Source organism: Thamnophis sirtalis, unplaced genomic scaffold, assembly GCF_051295495.1.
Source record: "Thamnophis sirtalis isolate CommonGarterSnake01/CBP01778 unplaced genomic scaffold, rThaSir2_p1.2 scaffold_13, whole genome shotgun sequence".
NCBI lineage: Eukaryota > Metazoa > Chordata > Lepidosauria > Squamata > Natricidae > Thamnophis > Thamnophis sirtalis.
Window position 1 is genome coordinate 30,004,586 of NW_028261393.1, and position 19,737 is coordinate 30,024,322.

The 19,737-nt window shown below is 42.7% G+C and overlaps 1 protein-coding gene across 1 annotated transcript in view; it reads right to left on the minus strand.

Moving 5' to 3' along the window:
- Nucleotides 1–4,428: 4,428 nt before the first annotated feature.
- The window catches only part of FNDC5 (fibronectin type III domain containing 5), a 75,568-nt gene continuing 60,259 nt past the window's right edge, over nt 4,429–19,737 (minus strand). The window contains exons 5-6 of the mRNA XM_014075851.2: nt 8,733–8,866; nt 4,429–4,626 (exon numbers count right to left, since the gene is read on the minus strand). Of these exons, the coding sequence (XP_013931326.1) occupies nt 4,585–4,626; nt 8,733–8,866 (176 nt within the window). The 3' untranslated portion in view covers nt 4,429–4,584. The remainder of the gene's footprint in view (nt 4,627–8,732; nt 8,867–19,737) is intronic.

Consider the following 19,737-nt stretch of genomic DNA (forward strand, 5'->3'; position numbering starts at 1 on the left):
AAATTTAATAGATGATACTAAATAAATTATGGGCAAAAGAGATTTTTAAGCACAAATTTAAAAATGTATTTTGGGAAGGATGATAAACAGCAAACAGGAGATTAAATGTTGATTTTAGAAAGTTATAAATAGGCTAAGGGTCCAGATAAATTTGACATTTTGGAATTAAAATTGTGGGGAAATGCTTTTTATTTGTGAATATAAATATATATTATATAATTAGGCATTAGAGGGAACTAAATATTACAATTAAAGAACACATAAACTCAACTAATAATTACAGACGAGAGCCACATGCTAACATTAGAGACACTGAAGGATATTTTTGAAGAATGGATTCATAGATTAATAGTGTCATCAGTGACACCTGCCTCTATGGAAAGCTATCTAAAAGATGTTATAGAAGAAGAACAAGTTTTACCTGACAAGATCAAGGCTGAGTTGAAAGTCAATGTAACAAATGACAGGCTACAAGAATGATATGGAATAAGATATACTGATCATACAAAAGAAACTGGCTGATGTAATAATTAAAAGGCAAGTACAAACAATAAACTAAGGGGTTTATTGGAAAAATTTTCTGGATTATTTTCTTATTTTAGATTTACAAAAGAGGTTTGTTAACATTTTGAAAAAAAAAATTAAAAGGGGAAAAAAATAGAAATCAAACTCTATAACATTATTTGATGAAATAAAGATTAGAATTGTTAGAAGTAAAACGAAGGAATACAATGCAGTACAATACAGTGACCTCCCAGTTATAAAGTCTCCTTCTCACCCTGCATTAATCAGGGGAATAGAACAACTTGCCACCGCCAATACGCTGTGGGATAATTTAACAATTCTATTTAATTATTTTAAAATAAATAAAAATTATTTTAATTTTTGCCATTCATATTTCATTCTGTCCCTCCTTGTGCATCCTTTATTTAATGATTCTGTTTCACCATATCTTTGATATGAATGTAATTCTTGTCCCACAGCGAGTTGTCCCATGGTGAGATGGCTGTGGCGAGTTGTCAGAGGCCCTTAATCTGGGATCTTTTCTTCCCCCAACTGAGCATTCAAACACAGTTGGGGAATGATTTCAGGAATGCAAGAACTCTTATTGGTGCCAGCTACTCAGATGCAATGCTCTTAATATTAAATTGGAGATCCTGCAAGGACTAACCCTTTTCATGGACCAGATTGCAACTGCTTGGCACACAATTATGGATGCTTTGCATCAGATCCCACTAGAAAGGGGGATCTGTCTGAGGAATCAGGGAACTGGCTAGGTAAGGCCCAGTGACGTGCAGGCAGGGGAGGCAGAGCCTCACCACTGTCATCATGAAAAGAAAAAAAATGTAAAAGGAAAAAGGCTGAGGTAGTTGCTGCCAGAGTCACAATGGATGACTCTGCTTAGTGCTTAACTGTTTAAAAAAGCCTCTAAAAAGTGCCCTCTACAGGAGGAGGCAGGAGAACCATGGGCCTCATCTAGTCTGACTTTATGATCACTCGAGCAGAGTTAAGCAAGGGTTAAAAGCCAAAAAATTCCTTATGACTACTGTAATGCGCTCTACATGGGGTAGCCCTTGAAGAGCATTCGGAGACTACAGATTGTCCAGAATGCAGCCGCGCGAGCGATTGTGGGTGCACCCCGGTACACCCACGTTACACCTATCCTCCGCGAGCTGCACTGGCTGCTTATTGGACTCCGGACGCGCTTCAAGGTGCTAGTCGTTACTTTTAAAGCCCTACATGGTATCGGACCTGGGTACTTGAGAGACCGCCTCCTGCCAATTACCTTCCTATGACCAATTAGATCCCACAGATTAGGCCTCCTCCGGGTTCCATCAGCTAGCCAATGTCGACTGTCGACCACCCGGAGGAGGGCCTTCTCTATGGCAGCTCCGGCCCTCTGGAACGATCTCCCCGTGGAGATTCGTACCCTCACCACCCTTCAGGCTTTCCGCAAAGCCGTTAAGACCTGGCTGTTCCAACAGGCCTGGGGCTGATGAGTTCCCAGCCCCACTTGAATTGCATGGCTGTTGCGAGTTTTTAATGCTGTTTTCTGTATTTTGTTTTTTGTCTTGCTGTTTTCTTTATATTGTCCCCATTCCTTATGGTTGTTAGCTGCCCTGAGTCCCCCCGGGAATAGGGTTGCATACAAGTTTAATAAACTATAATGATAACGTTATGTAGATGAGGCACGTGGTTCTCTTGCCTCCTCCTGTAGAGGGCATTTTTAGAGGCTTTTTTAAACAGTTAAGCAGAGTTATCCATGGGGACTCTGGCAACTAGCCCAGCCTGACCTCAGCAGCTCTTGCCTTTTTCCTTTTACATTTTTACATTTTCATGATGGCAGGCAAGAGCAGAGTTGAAATCCTCTGTGAAACAGCTGGAAAAGGTATGTGAGTCAGAGGGAGGGGGAGGAATTCAAAATTAATCCTCCTGGTACAACTTTGTGTGTGTGTGTGTGTATGTGTGTGTGTTTCTTCACTCAAACAAACTCTCTCTCAATTTGAGAGAGAGTTTGTTTGAGTAAAGAGAGGGAAGGAGGTAGGAGAGGCAGGGAGGGCAGCACGCCAGCTCGCTCGCCTCTATGTCCATAGCAGCCCGCCAGCAGAGGCGGGTCTTTTGCCTGCCTCTGCTGGTTGACTGCCACTTTCTTTTGCCCGGCTGCCACTTTCTTTTGCCGGTCTCTGTGTCCACAGCAGCCCGCCAGCAGAGGCGGGTCTTTTGCTGCGGACACAGAGGCGGCAGCCACAGACACAGAGGCGGACAAAAGAAAGCGGCAGCCGGGCAAAAGAAAGCGGCAGCCGGGCAAAAGAAAGTGGCAGCCCGCCAGCTATCCTGCCTGAGCTGGCGGGCTGCCGCTTTCTTTTGCCCAGCTGCCGCTTTCTTTCGCCCGCCTGTCAGAGCTCAGGCGGGCAAAAGAAAGAAAGCACTTTAGACAGTGGGGTATCGGGGGAGAGCAGAGAATGCTCTCTTCTCTCCACCAACACCCCACTGTCTAAAGCACTTTCTTTCACCCGCCTGTCAGAGCTCAGGCAGGCGAAAGAAAGAAAGCGCTTCAGACAGTGGGATATTGGGGGAGAGGACTGCCTCACCAGCCATAAACCTCACCACACATCACTGGCCTCAGTTCCAGTTTTCTGACCAAGTAATTGATTACTTTTTTTACTTGCCCTAAAATTAAGGTCCAGCCAAGAAAACAGTAAGTTTAAAACAGGTAAATGCAAATGCTTTGTTTTTCAAAAGGACAATTAATAGGGCATGAATTGTGATCATGACCCCCCCCCCAAAGGGGATATTAAAACATTTAATGGCAGACACTTACTGCCCTTATCTTGGATTGTTTCATAAAACTGCTAACTGATACTCTGAGTGTGCAAAATAGAGTATTAACTGTTGGGGCCAAACAGGAAGTGCTTATTATGGATTCCCATGAAACACCCCTTTGGCTATTCTCCTAAGAAACACAATGGTAAATGAGACCCTCCTCTCTTTAACCTGATTTGGTGGATCATCAGATTGTATAATTTTCAGAACTACACTATACTATAATTCTAAAGACATTTTTGAAAAAATTAAGGGGATATAAAATCCATATATTTGCGACAGAGGTGGGGTATTATACTTTCCCTATTTAAGAGGCAAAACAGCATGTGTTCAGTTCTTCTCTATGGTGCTGTCAAACTTCATTGTTCTGTAAACCTGGAACATTTTTATCTTTATCTTTTTTGCATTCTTTGTTGATTATCCTACAAATTGTGAGAATAAGATGATTTACACAACTGCTCAAATAATCTGAAAGCAGCAACAGCAGCTAATGGAGCCCTGAGAACCCAGGTGGAAAATGTCATGTGCTTCTGATTTGCTTTTGTTTTGTTTTAAAGAAAGAACATTGAATGCCTCCAAACGATTATAAGTGCTTGATGTACAAAGAACAAGATGCCTGCAATGGAACTCATCGTGAAGCCAAATGTTTTGTTTAGTCCAAGGAAAAGTGTCTCCAATATTACCACCAGAAGGAGAGACTAAGGCAGTGATGCCTGAAATACAGGATAGCATGTCCTCCTTAAAAATTTAACCTCAGTAGCCAAAAAGCAAAATAGCAACAAGATGAACTATTTTCCAGGAGTTGGATGTAGGACAAGGAAAAGACATATAACATCTTATTCTCTCCAGCAGCAAAGGTAATTCAGTTTTCCCTATTCAGGTCCCCTTCAAATGTGTGGATTTCACCTCCCATAATCCCCAGCCACAAAGGTCATATACCTGCTGGAGATTAGGGGAGTTATCACTCAGTACATCTGAAAGGCATGGAGTTGGGGATCTAAGCTAGTCCTTATTGAAGACTGGCCCTGGGTTTTTGGACAGTTTCATGGAAACGTTCCCATTAGGCTATTTTCCTTGCAGAGTCTTTTTCTTCATTTTGCAAAGTTTTGTCAGACTTTCTTTTTCCCACTACAAAAATGGGGAGGTTCTAACTGAGCCAGTTGAGCAGGAAGTCTAATAGTATTTCACCTCTTGGCTGCCAGATCTTGGAGAAAATGAAGAGAAGAAGGTGAAAAGAAGTGCAGCCCTTTCCATCAGCAGTCATGCTTCAATGATGTTCACTGAGGGCTTGTTTTTTGGAAACTGGAAGAGAGAAAAGAAATACAATGATGAATGTCAAGACATTGTGCCTTAGGACAGTCTAGCTCAGGGGTATCCAACCTCAGCAACTTTAAGACTTGCTGGGGAATTCTGGGAGTTGAAGTCCAGGTCTTAAAGTTGCCAGTGTTGGACACTCCTGAACTAGAACGTGTCTACCAAAAGTGTTACGTCAGTTGAATGCATGGCTAGAAAGAGGCCCAACTCTCATTGTTCAGGATCTCTTCTTCCAAAATAGATTGATGGGAGGATTTAGTGTAAGGGCTATATCCAGGTACCTGAATACACCTTAAAGCTAGACTCTTAGGGAGATGTCTTGAGTGTGCATAAAGAACACTCACAGAGGTCCCCTGACTTGGATCTAGCAGTCTCTGCCCCAGATGGCTGGGTCAGGCCATCCAGGGATGAAGTAGATGGCCTCTGCCAATCCAGAGTGCAACTTCCTGAATTGGGTCCCCCCATCATTTAATGTTTGGCTTGGCTCAGTGCCAGGTTGTTGGCCTTCCTGCTATGGGAAACTCCAGCTCCTCCAATATCAAAGGAGGAATCAAAATGAATCAGCTCCCCCATATTAAACTTTGTAGTGAACCTTGGAACACCTGACATTTTATTTATTCATTTTTAACTGCCAAACTGAAGAGCTTTTAGTGCAGCTGATTCCTTTTATTGAGAGGGTTGCCTAGATAGAAAAATGCAGGACATTTGCACAAGATGTCCTTGTTTAGCAACTGCAATTGGGAATGTCGTAAGTATGAGGACTGGTTGTAAGTCACTTCAGTTCTGTAGTTTTTAAGTCAAATATTTCTGCAGTCTTCAAAATGCTGCTGAGCTGCAGCTGGTAGATAATGCCTATTTTGGTGAATGCACAGCCAACATGTGCTTACTTATTGTCACACCATAGGTGGATTTGTTTGTAAAAATGTACCTCCTGCTCCTATCCTCCTTCCTCAAGACTTTATAATGGGTGCTGTGGACCAGTGGTTTCTTTCTCGCAGTTACACCAGTGCCCAACCAGGCCTGCTGAACTGCTACCACTGCTTGCTGAGGCCAGAAGGCCAAAGCCCCCTTCCTCTCTCTTAGCATTGCAGAATCTGCTGCCCTGCAACCAAGGGTCTCCTGCCAGGGCCTGGCCAGGAACTGCCACGAGGGAACCCAGCAGTAGCGGGCACATCGTCCTTTCTTCATCCCCTGTGCAGCCTTTCATGGCTGGGTGGAGCAGAGAAAGCTGGTGCACAGGGCAGAGGGGAAGTTGACATAAGTCCCACTTTGGAAATGGAGTTATCGGAGGGTGGTGCTTGATGTCGCAATGACACGACATGCAATCTTGGGGCTTCAGGATTGCTGTCAATATCTCTGCTGCTGGATGATCCTTTTGAATCTAAACCATTCTGAAGGAATGGTGATAGAGAAGAGCGGGTCCTGCTGATCTCAGGGAAATCACAAAGTCCCTGATCAATCCAGGAGAAAGCTGTTTTTGCCGGCTACAAGAGAAGTAGTCAAAATGGCTGTAGAAGGTTGGAACAGTCCCCTGAAACAGAAGCAGAACAGGAGGGACTGTGTCGAAATGGTGAGAAAAGTCCTTATTAGAGAAGAGAAAACCCAAAAGACTTAGTTAAAATAAAATTGAAGAAAATGGAAGTAAGCGGCGAATTAACACTGGTTTGAAACTATCGTGTTATCTTTTTCACTTTAATTTTTTTGTTTTCTATGGATGGACTTTTTACAAATGCCTCTTACTTTTAAACTGGATTGGTCCTATTTTTCCCTTCTTCCTCTATACTTCTTCCATTTTTTGTATTTGTGGATTAAAAGTTTCTTTCCTTACAAGGCTCGGCCAGATCGTAATCTTCAAACTTTTTTTTCTTCTCTTCCAGAGTTCGGAGTTTAGAAAGAGAGGCAAAAACAGAGGGAAAGAATGTAACATTGCCATCTAGAGGCTAGAGGCTTGGTAACATCTGATAATACAAAACTATTGGCTTTGTTTACTGAAAGGGTCAGTGGCTATACAGGTGTTTCTTTGAAGGAAAGAGAAAGCTTTGACCTGAAAAACTTTACTGAATTTGTTTGAAACCTAGCAAAAGCCTTGGATGTTTTAGTGGCATTGTCTATACCCTGGAAAAATGGCCCAATATGAAGAAGAAAAAGGGACTAATATTGCAAAGAATTATGCTAGAAAGTCAAAAAGTCTTAATAATCACAGAGAGAATTGAAAAGAGACTTGAAATTATAGATCAAAATATAGAAAGTACAGAGGGAAGAGTTGAGAATACTTAGAAAACAATGATGAAATTTGAGGACAGAGTTCAAAAAACCACAGAGACATATGAAAGTGATAAGAACATTGTTGACACTGACAGCAAATCAAGAGTGGAGGGAAATGATAAGTGCGAAATACGGAAAGGAGAGTTCGATGAACTGGAACTCTATCTCAGATGTCAAAATATAGATGAAGAAAGGGGAGAAAATTTGGCAGAAACAATGAGAGTAATTTCAGCAGAAGCACCAGCGATAACAAAAGTCAAGCTGATGAAAGGAACAGATAGAGGGTTTTGAATCTTTATAAGATATGCAATAAATAACAAGTTGTCAAGAGAAGTCCACATAAGACTTATCAAGAATACACTTAGAATACAGATTCTACAAATGTCAAGAGATATTGGACTGCACTATTTCTGGAAGGATACAGAATGATGAAATGAAATGTCACAATAAAATTTAGTTAAATGTATTTAAATTTTGAGTACTATGTATAAGACAAAGTAATAATAGCTATAGCCAAATAAATGATTAATAATGATAATAAAGCATTTACATATACTAGATTGATAATATGAAATTTTATACAAACTGTAAGTGAGGATGATGGAGATGATGTTGAAAAACCTTTTTATAAAAGATAAATAATTCTATATAGAATAGAATATAAATCATTGGATGATTTCAGGATGATGTAATGAAATGCCATAATATAAATTTGCTTCAAATTTAACATGTTTCATATATAAAGAATGTAATAATAGCTATGCTTAATGGATGTTTAACAATGGATGTTTAACAATTATAACAATTTGTATACATGTATATTGAATTGATGATACTAATAATGGAAAAAACATGGAATTGAAAATTATTAGAGAATGTTATCAATGCTAAAATAATAGAATGATTTAGAATAGGATATAAAATTATTTATTATTGGATACATTGAAGATGATATAATGAATCATTATAATATAAATTGATACATATTTAGAATACCTTGTTTAAAATGGAGAAACAATAGTGATAAGCAAACAAATGAAGTATAATCATAATGTATACAAAGATATTTGATTGACAATATGTGAATTTTGATAAAGCTCAAGTGATGACTATGGAAAGGACGCGGAAAGACCTTGTAACCAATTGATACACTGTATGCAGTTGAATAGGTTTTTATGTTATATATCTTATGTGTTTGCGTTTGTTTGAAAATAATTTTTTTATTTAAACAAAAAAGGAAATTGAGTTATCATGGGACCAGCTTTTCCCTGGGATAATTAAACAAGAGGCTAAGATTTTCTAGAACAGTTAGGATGGTTCTCCAGGCGACACATTTTGTTGTTCTGTTTTCTTGGATAATTGCAATGGTTAGGAGCAGCATTTGGACATCTTGCATTTATTAAAATATTAATTGTATACTATAAAAAGGGTTTCATGGGGTGTATGATACAGCAGAATGGGAGCTTTTCATGATTAGTGACTCACACATGTCTCCAATGGAATTGGCCTAGCCTCACTTTATGATTTATGCCATCTTTCTGGCCTGCAAAACAAGCCACAGAGAAGAATTCAGAAAGGAAATACTTCCGTATGCTGGAGGTTCTTCTTATGGCCACAGCAAAGGCTGCTCAGGATGCCAGTGGGGAAAGCCTCGGGGTGCTTTGGGACTCTTCCCCTATAAATGCTGCCTTTGGCTGTAGCCTGGCTCCAGCGCTCTTTCTATGAAGGATGATGGAGGGCAGGAGGATGGAAATTGAGTTTTCCAGAGGCTCTATTGGGAAATGCCAGTTGCCTTGCTTGTGCCCTTCCCTCCCCACCCTCCTCCTCACCTTACTACGCAGGAGGCCCCCACTCTGGTGTTCTGGGGTGCTGTTTTCTGATGTGTTCTTGGCTTTCTCCTTATTGTTGTTTGGTTCGTTGTCTTTGATGATGTCGTACTGCCTGCAGAACAGGGCAATCACCCCTGAGGGAAGAAAAGAGGTCACAGATCAGCATTTCCTGAAGGTCCCACAAGCACCTCCAACCATCCTCCTGGGGGAGGGAGGGAAGGAGGGAGAACTGCCCCGGGTGACTTCTCTGCAGAGTGCTGCTTTGCACTCTCTAAACGTCACAGGTTCTGCAGGGCCACAAAAGCAACTGAGAATGGGGCAGGTCCACTCATGCATTTAAACAGAGCTGCTTTCCTTCTCTTTTAGTGTCAAAATCTAGAGAACTGGACGAACTGAGGGCCAAGGGGATAACATTGTTTATTGGAAAGAGGCAGGTGGAATCCCACCTTCAGTCATGGAGCCTCATTGGCTGATTATGGGTCATTCTTTCATACTCAACCCCATCTACCTTGTGAGCAATTGCTCTGGAAATAAAAGGAAGAAATCACCAAGGATAAAGTGAGCTCTTGGAGCAGTCTTCCTCAACCTTGGTGGTAAATGTGTATGCGTCTTATATAGTGAATATTGCTGTTCTAGATGGCCGGGATCGCTGCCGCCTATCCCTGCCGCCACAGCCCATGCGTCACTGCCTGTTCGCCACCAATTGGTGAATGTGCCACATCAAATGGGTCACAGCAACTATGAACGGGCTACGGTGAACAGGCCATGATGGCGGGAAATGGGCTGCGGCAAACAGGTCATGGCGGCAGTGAATGGGCCATGGTGAACAGGCCATGGTGAACAGGCCACGGCAGCGAACAGGCTGTGGCAGCGGCAAATGGGCCGCAGTCAGGGTGATCCCCACCCCCAAGAACAGCTGATCGGCAGTATTCCAGGAGGCAAATCCAATCACCAATCAGCTGCTCGGCAGCGAAGGCTCCAGAGTTCCCTGGCGGCAGCAGCAGCTCAGCTCAGTTGGTCAGTGGTGGGCGCAATGGAGCAGAGCCCTGACAAGCCATGTCTTGGGGTTCCGATAACATCCTGAAATTGACCAGGCTGTTTTCTGTTTGCTGCAAGGACATTAGCCAGATGAATACCAGATGGATTTATTTGTTTGTTTGTTTGTAAAATTTCTAGGCCGCCCAATCCCGGAGGACTCTGGGATGCTGGGAGGCAGAGGCAGATTTTGAAATGTTGGTGGCCTTGTGATAAACCATGGTTTCTAGGCTTCTGTCTTCCTGCCTGTTGACAAGCACATCTACAAATGGCAATTGCATTGTCTTTCAGAGCATTTCTTTTGAAGACAAATGTGTTATCCATATAGTGGCACCAACACTTAGTAGTGTGATTTTGAAATGTATGATGTTCTAGTTCATGCAGGACAGTTTCTACAATGACTCCTGATAGTGGGGATCCCATGGGCATCCCTTTTATTTGCTCATGCATTTTCCTTTTGAACATGAAGAAGTTATGTTGACAGTACTAGTGTAGCTTCATGATTTGTGTCCTGGTTAGGTTGTTCTGATCTGTGCTGTACTCTTCTTCTTGCATTAGGATTCAGAATTAATTAGGCCAGTTGAGTTCCCAGATCAGTCAGATGTCCTCGTAGGTCCATTCCATAAATGTAGATTTTCCATTTCTTTTTCCATACCATATAGCACTCAAACTAACCTTCTCAAGCCCCCTACATCACTGTTGCCTCTAAGGTGCGCGGGTGCGGGGCCACGCACTTGGCAAGAAAACCCCGCACAGCAGTTTCTAACTGCTGCGCAGGGGCCTAAAAAAATCTAGGGTTAGCACAGGCGCGGGGACGGCGGCAGGAGCTTACGCGGCACAGCTGGTCTCCTAGGACCTCCTAGGTGCCGGCTGCACTGCTCATTACCGTCAGTCGCCCCGTGTTCAGCAAAGCAAACGCGGGGAAGTCCTTTGCAGGCGGCTAGAACTGGCCACCCGCAAAGGACCTCCCCAGACTTGTTTTGATGAGCACGGAGTGACTGACGGTAGTTTGCGCCGGCCGCAGCCACTCAAACTGGCATCAGTCGCCCCGTGTTCAGCAAAGCAAGCCCGGGGAGATCCTTTGTGGGTGGCAAATCCTAGCCGCTTGCGCCCAACTCTGTGGCTGAAGTGAACCCCCAAAGCCCCCGCCGCCACCAAAATATCTGCTGCCACCTCCTCCTCCTCCAACAGCACTGCCGGATTTGCTGCCCAACACTGCGGCTGAGGTGAAGCCGCCAAAGCTCCCATCAGCACCCCCGCCCATGGCAGTGGTGCCTCTCCCTCCACGCAGAGCACCTGAGCTGGCCCCAGCGTTATCCCTCCCCCTTCCTCCTCTGCCATGCTTTTGAGGAGCCATGAGGCCGTGGGAGCTAGTAGGAAGGCGGTGGAGGTGGAGGCGGTGGCAGGGGTAACCTGGAGCCCAGCTGAAGTGCTCCGAGTGGAGGGGGAGGCACCGCCGCCACTGCCATGGGCGGGGGCACTAGCGGGAACTTTGGCGGCTTCACCTCAGCTGCAGCACTGGGCAGCAAAGGTGGTGGCGCTGTTGGAGGAGGAGGAGGAGGCGACAGCAGTTATTCTAGTGGCGGTGGGGGCTCGTCAGCATCTTCAGCAGCAGCCCTGCCCCCTGTGAAAAAAACCAAAGATGGAGCAGATCCACGCAGATGACGTCACCACAACATGACTGGAGGAGGAATTCTGGGAGTTGAAGTCCACAAGTCTTAAAGCTGTCAGGTTTGAAGACCCCTGGGGGTTTTTTCCCTAAAGGGTTAGGGGTGCAAGGATCTTGTAACTTTGACAGCTTTAAGACTTGCGTGCTTCAATGCCAGAGTTTCTGAGCCAACGTGACTGGAGGAGGAATTCTGGGAGTTGAAGTTCACAAGTCTTAAAGCTGTCAGGTTTGAAGACCCCTGGGATTTTTTTTCTAAAGGGTTAGGGGTGCAAGGATCTTGTAACAATAGCTTTAAGACTTGCGTGCTTCAAATACCAGACTTTCTGAGCTAGCATTTTGGTTGCTAAGCAGGAGCGTTGTTAAGTGATACTGATATTATATAACACTTTTAATTAAGCGGGTACCTTGAATAAACATAACTTTGAGTTTCAAATAATACTGATTTCGTTGTTGTCTTAAGTGACATCTGTGAAAAAAATTCAGGTGCTCAGGCATGAAAATATGCCGCTCAAACACTATACTTTTCTGCTCACACTGAAAAAAAAATTAGAGGGAACATTGCTCTGCGTCTTTAGCATTGACGCATCGGTTGTCTATTCACAAGTCTTTTGTGGTCTTAGGCCAGCTTTTGAGTGGCTGAGACTTTCACCTCGTTGGTTTTAATCCTCTTGACCAGTTTGTCGTAGCACCTGAGGAAGGATCTATATCAAGAGCAATGTTTCTCAACCTTGGCCACTTGAAGATGTGTGGACTTCAACTCCCAGAATTCCTCAGCCAACCATGCTGGCTGGAAAATTCTGGGAGTCAAGTTCACACATCTTCAAGCAGCCAAGATTGAGAAGCCCTGGTTAGGAGCCTATGTGTCAGGATCAACTGGACTATAATGATCTGTGCTGACTAGGGTAAAGCCTCTTTAACACCTCTTCTAATAATCCGATCAAGCTGGTTTCAGTTGCCCTGCCCAGTTCCACAGGCAGCCTCCTGCTTACCCACAGCGGTCACTGTCATGCATGGCCAATGCTTTTCCCGCATGGGAGGCAGATGGACTCCATTCAGAACCTCCTTTTTGGATTTGGACACTTTAAAACTTGGACACAAGGCACAGCCTCATAGCTGCAAGGAACTCTTTTAATGGCCAAAATCAAGCCCTACATTGTCCCTTAGCGCAATGCTTATTCTTTACTCCAGGCTTCTGTTGGGAATCAAATCGGTTGGAAGCAACGTTCCTTCACAAAAGACACCGATTCCTTTTTGCTGCTCACTGCTTTGCAGAAAGGCAGGATGGGAGTGGGGTTGGTCTTTTCTTTGTCCCTTTTAATTCTTTCTGTTGTCATGTTCACAACTTAGTCTTAGCCAGGTATCCTCTATTGTATAATATCTTCTGGTCAATTTTCCAGTGGAACAAAAACCGTCCCAAGGTGGATTTTCTTTGCTTTCCCCACAGGGTCTCTCAAGAAACTGCATAGAAATGTTTAATAAAACTCAAAGAGAAGAATAGGTATTTCTCTCTCTCTCTCTCTCTCTCTCTCTCTCTCTCTCTCCCTCTCTCTCTCTCTCTCTCTCTCTCTCTCTCTCTCACACACACACACACACACACACACACACACACACACAAAATCAGCAAGGCCCATTGATTTTCCCCTGATCCTCTTAGTAGTTGAGGAAGATGATGTCCCTAGCCTGACACTAAGCTACCATATGTGGCTAGCAGCTTTGGCTCCTTGTTCTTATGATGGAATTCACACCATGTGCTAAATACAGGTTAGCAGCAACACAACTGGTCTGTTCTATATGTTGTAATATAATAAACCATATTATGGCTTCAGAGGAGGCTTTTGTTCACAGAGAATGCTGTGACACCGGCAAATTCCACAAGACTCTGGATCACAAATTGCAAAGCCTGCTTTAGCCAAATACTGTGAAAACTCTTTGTCATGATTAACCTCCACAAATGTCACAAAAACACGCACAAAACTGTTTTCCTTCTGGCATGGCATGGCCAGAAGGAAAACAGTGAGTTGCTGCTTGCCACTTTCTTTAGACGTACAATGTCACCTTGGTTTACCTTTATTTTTTATTTTTTCTGTACAGGGGAGTATGTCTCCATGGCAAGCATTGAACTGTAGCTGGCCATGTTTCTCTTTTATAAATGTTCTGGGGGTGGGGGTCAGATGTTCTAGGGGGAGAAGTTTATTTTTGTTTTGTAGAATGCTAAAAAATATTAAAATCAGGCAGAGTGGGAGCCTATTTGATGCCAAAGGATGTGTTACTGGGTTAGCAAGAGTCCCTCCTTCTACTCTGTGTTGTCCTTCAGCCTCTTTGGCTTGGGATCTCAGAGTTCCCTTCCTCCTTAGAGCAGCTGTATCTGGGCTGCAGAAATCTGAATGATCCTTAGATGCAGGAAAAAGATGTAGAAAGCCTCAATTCATTGAGTTAGCCTCACTCTTCCTAGTCCTCTGGCTATTGACCCAGGAGAGATGCTGAGGCTTCAACAGAAAGTTTGTGAGATATTCTGACAGCCCTGTTCCCTCGAGAGGTGGGATGGCTTTGCATAATCCTGGCAACAAAGCTGCTAACCCCATCACAGAACTAGAGCAATCAAGTGGAGATGCTATAAAACAAGCAGCCATGGTCAGAGACTATGCAAAATACTGTATTTTTTAATGTGAATCCAATTAGTCAGTCCAAATATCATACTTCTAAGCTGCACTTCACCCTGAAAGGATGTTCTGTGGGCCCAACAATTGTGGTTTGTTTCTAAATCTAATTTAAGCAAGTGTTTTAGTATAAGGACTATAGTGGTGGGATTCAGCCAGTTCGCATCTATTTGGGAGAACAATTTGCTAACTTTTTGAGCAGTTCGGACTTTTTCCCCACTTTACAGGGCAACTGTCAGGAAGGTAGGAAGGAAACATTATAGTGGTGTTTCTAACATAATCCTTATCTTTATTGTCCTGCTTACAGAAACTGCCTTATTACATTGTAACAGCTAATGGTTCTTGGCAGTATGCCCAGGCTTTCTGTTGCTTCTCCAGAGTTTTTTTTTTCTTTGCTGGTATTAAGGACTTGAAGGGGAAGGGTTGTTTTAAGCTTTTTACACTGCTTTAGTTGTTCCTGGCACCATCCATTTGGGGTGTACTTCCAAGAGGCAGGATGCAAGCTTGGCACTGATTTTTTTACTGCCTTTCTAGGGGCATGCGATCTTTCCTTAAATTTGGATGATTTCCTTAGGATATTTTGTGAGGTCAGTGAGACCAGCTGGTATCTTTAAGTAGTGCAAATGGATCTAAGGATTGTTTCCTGGATGCTTTGTCAGCTCACTGAGCACAAGAATCTCTTGTCTATGAGGATTCTTCAGTCATCCAGGTCATATTGTCCCAAAGGTCCTTTTTCAAGAGGCAACTGGACTTTCTTGGTTTCCAGAGAGTCCAGTTGCCTCTTGAAAAATCACCTTTGGGATAGGAGTCTCTTGCATTATTGTCATTTGGGCAGAGAACCAGTTGTTAAATTATTTGAATCCCACCACTTGCTACTTACAACCTGGATTCAAAGTTTGGATAGTTGCCCCTCCCCCCATGACCACATGATCATACTGGGCCCCATTTTCCATGACTTTCCATGGAACTGGCAAAAAATTCCCGTTCCTGACAATGAATTTGCTTAACTGTTGTGGAACTTGCTTAATAAGAGAATAACAGTTAGAAGGAATGTTGGAAGTCTTCTAGTCCAACCCCCTGCTTGACCAGAAAACCCTGTACCATTCTGGAGAAATTGCTGTCTAATCTTTTCTTGAAAACCTCCGTTGATGGCACACCCACAACTTCTGAAGGCAAGCCTTTCCACCAATTGATTGTGCTCACTGTCAGTAAATTCCTGTTCAATTCTAGATTAGTTCTCACCTTGATTAGTTTCCATCCATTGCTTATCTTGCCTTCTGGTGCTTTGCAAAATAGGTTGACCCTCCTCCCTCTTCTTTGTGGTAACCCCTGAAATATTGGAACACTGATATCCTATCGCCCTGCTGGTCCTTCTCTTAGTTAAATTAGACATACTCAGTTCCTGCAACTGTTTGTTCTTTGTTTTAGCAACTAGTCCCTTAATCTGGAATGGGACAACTTGCCACAGCCAACTTGTTGGTGTTATCTTGCTGCATCCAACTTCCTGTGGGGCAGCTTGCTATTTCCAACTTGCCATAGGATAACTCGCCATGGGACAATTCCATGCTGGATAGCTCAACACAATAAATATTATCTGCCACTGTTTCTTTGACAATATTTTCATTGACAAAAATGAAAATAATGTAGAAGAAACAGTGGGGGATAACATTTATCATGTGGAATTATCCCATGTGGATGTCCCACAGTGAATTGTCCATGGTGAGTTGGCTGCAGCGAGTTAGCTGAAGCGAGTTTGTGAGTGCATAAGGCATTTGATAAAGTAGACCATAATCTACTATTTGATAAGATAGAAAAATGTGGGTTAGACAGCATCACTACCAGATGGATTCGTAACTGCTTGACCAACCGCACTCAGCATGTAGTCCTCAATGGAACTGCATCTACATGGAGAGAAGTATGCAGTGGAGTACCCCAAGGCTCTGTTTTAGGAAGACATCTTCATCAATAATTTGGATCAAGGGATAGGTGGGGAACTCATCAGATTTGCAGATGACACCAAGATAGCAGGAATAGCCAACACTTCAGCAGACAGGCTTAAGATACAGAAGGATCGTGACAAATTTGAATATTGGATGCTATCTAACAACATGAAATTCAATGGTGAAAAAAGTAAGGTTCTACATTTAGGCAGAAAAAACAAAATGCACAGGTACACTGTATGTGGTATCTCAGTCAATAGTAGTAATAGTGGTAACTGCAAGAGGGATCTTGGAGTCCTTCTGGAGCACCACTTAAATATGGCCCAGCAGTGTGCTGCAGCCATCAAAAAAAGCCAATACAACCCTAGGCTGCATAAATAGAGGGAGAGAATCAAGATCACGTGAAGTATGAATACCACTTTATAAGGCCTTGATAAGGCTACACTTGGAACACTGCATCAGTTTTGGTTGCCACAATGTAAAAAAGATGTTAAGAAAGAGTGCAGAGAAGAGCAACAAGGATGATTAGGGAACTGGATGCTAAAACATATAAAGAACGGTAACAGAAATTGGGTATATCTAGTTTAATGAAAAGAAGGACTAGGGGAGACATGATAGCAGTGTTCTTATATCTCAGCAGTTGCCACAAAGAAGAGTCTCTAAAGCACCAGAAGGCAAGACAAGAAATAATGGATGGAAACTAATCAAGGAGAGAAGCAACCTAGAACTAAGAAGAAATTTCCTGACAGTGAGAACAATCAATCAGTGGAACAACTTGCCTCCAGAAGTTGTGAATGCTCCAACACTGGAAGTTTTTAAGAAGAGATTGGAAACCATTTGTCTGAAGTGGTATGGGGTTTCCTGCCTAAGCAGGGGGTTGGACTAGTTGACCTCCAAGGCCCCTTCCAACTCTGTTCTATTTCTATTTGAATTGTCCTAGACTCTCCTAATCATCTTTGTTGCTCTTCTCTGCAATGGTGGTGACCAAAACTGGATGCAGTGTTCCAGGTGTGGGCCTACCAAGGCCTTGTAAAACAGTATTAACACTTCACATGATCTTGATTTCATCCCTGTTGATGCAGCCTAGGATTGCATTGGCTTTTTTGGCAGCTGCAGCACACGGCTGGCTCATATTTAAGTGGTTGTCCATAAGGACTCCAAGATCTCTCTCAAAGTTACTACTATTGAGCCAGGTACCATCTACTCTATGCCTGTGTATTTGGTTTATCTTGCCTAAAAGTAGAACCTTGATAATTGAGAAGTATGCATGCCGTATTACATTTACTTTGTATTACTTTGCTGCGTGCAAAGTTTTACATGACTTCCCCTGAGGTAGGAGCAAAATTTCTCTAATCTTTCTAAGTTTCATATCCTGTGTGGTGTTTTTACTTACATTGGTTACCAGAGAGCATTTGTTTCCTATTAAAACTGGTAGCCTCATGCACTGGAAGTGAGCAGGAGCAGGAGGGTCAACCCAGTCAGAGGGTCCAACCATTTCCACCCAGAACGCCTGGTCCCAGCGGCTCTTAGGATCCCAATTATTTTTGCCCATATACTTCATCCCCTTTAGTCTTCCTCTTTTGTTATTAACTTAGCAGTGGCAGAAAGTGATGCCAACCAAAAACTAAACACATTATTTATGTAGCATATTTATACATCTACCTATCTTGCAAGGATGTGACTCTGGGAGGGTATAACAGCTACTTTTATAAAATAGCAATAGCAATATAGCAATAGCAGTAGACTTATATACCGCTTCATAGGCCTTTCAGGCCTCTCTAAGCGGTTTACAGAGAGTCAGCATATTGCCCCCAACAATCTGGGTCCTCATTTTACCCACCTCGGAAGGATGGAAGGCTGAGTCAACCCTGAGCCGGTGAGATTTGAACCGCTGACCTGCTGATCTAGCAGTAGCCTGCAGTGCTGCATTTAACCACTGCGCCACCTTGGACTGGAAATGCTTTATAAACATTTTGCTGAAAATGATAAAAATGACCTGGATTTCTGGATTTGCCAATTAATAAGGTTGAATATGGGGAGAAGTTACAATGTTATGTGATTCAGAAGGGAAGCAACTGTTTCAAGAAGGTCTATAACTGCTGTGAAAAATATCGGAAGTAGCTTATTTTTTTCATTTTCTTTCTTTTCATTTTCTTTTTTTTATTTTTTATTTTATTTTTGTTACATAGACAACACAATCACACAACAACGGAAAAAGAAAGGCAGAGGGGGAAAAAAACCCACACACACAAAAAAGGAAAAAAAAAAACCCATCATCCCATACAATATGTCATTTGATTACAGGTGCATCCCTACTACGTTTCCCCCCATACACACACCCCGTATCTCTCTGTTATATATTTAATAGACACCACAATAACCTAGGGTTTAAAAAAAAGAAAAAGAAAAAAGGCGAAAAAACCCAAAAAGGGGAAAAAAAAAACCATCATCACATACAGCATGTCGTTTGGTTACAAGTGTTTTAAGATCTGCATCTTCAAATAATATTTACCGTCTCAAATATTTCATCTAATATAACTAAAGGCCTCATTTTCATTCTACAATATATATTCAGTTAACATTAGCATTATTTTTCCCCACAAAGTATACTTATATTTATTGTTAACCTTGCATTTCATACCTTCAAACAGAGATCAGAGATATACCAGTTTTCATTTGTTCCCCTATTAGAATTGCTTATCAGCAGCGAAATATCATTATAATAAGTTCTTTCTTTTCACTTTCTATTGTTTTCAAAACTTGTCCATTTGTATATTTTATTTTTTCCTATATTGTTTTCTATTTATCTTTTAACCTTGTAAAAAAACTTCTTTAATAAAAATTACAAAGATGTGACTCTGGTGGCGTAGAAGCCTCCCCGTGGGATCCAGACGGCCGATGAAAAAAAACATTAAGATCCTTCTGGAAGACTAATTGAGAAACTCAGCTTGGGGAGGGGGGCAATGAAGGGGCAAAGAGCCACAGCACAAAAACATGCCACCTAGATCCCCGCATATGAAGCTCCTTTGGGGATGGGACCTACAGCCTTCCCCATTAACTGGACCTGGTGGCAGAAGGTTGCAGTCACCGGGGAGATTGTTCTCAATTAAGTCCCATTCCATGTAGAGCTTTAAAGATGACATCCATCACCTTGAATGGGACCCAGAAGCAACCTGGCAACCAATGAGGCTCATGGAACAGAGGTGTAATGTGCACCCTCTAAGGGGTCACACATATTTGCCACATTCTGTACCGGCTGATGCTTCTGGGCACTCCTCAAGGGCAGCCCAAGTATGGCATGTCACAGTTGTCCATCCTGGAGGTGTCCAGAGCAGGAGTGGCTGTGAGTAGCCTCACAGCCCAAAAAGGGTGGCAACGGGTGCACCACATAACGCTGTTGAGAGGCCCCTCTAGCCACAACTGTCACCTACATCTCAGGCAGGAATTGTGAGTCTAGCAGGATCTCCAGATGATGCTCTGCTTCGGTCTAGCAAGGTGAATCCAGCAGTCAGAGCCACCTTATCATTATCTGAATCCTTTCCTTTGCCCATTTTCTGCGGAAATTTTTTATTGATATTCATAAGTGCTTCACATTTATGAAAAATGATATTTTGCATGAGTTCACTACATCCCTGGTTATGTTCTACTCTGCTTCCTTTGGAACAGAAGAGCATGTAGAACTTTTTCTAACCCATTCAGATGGT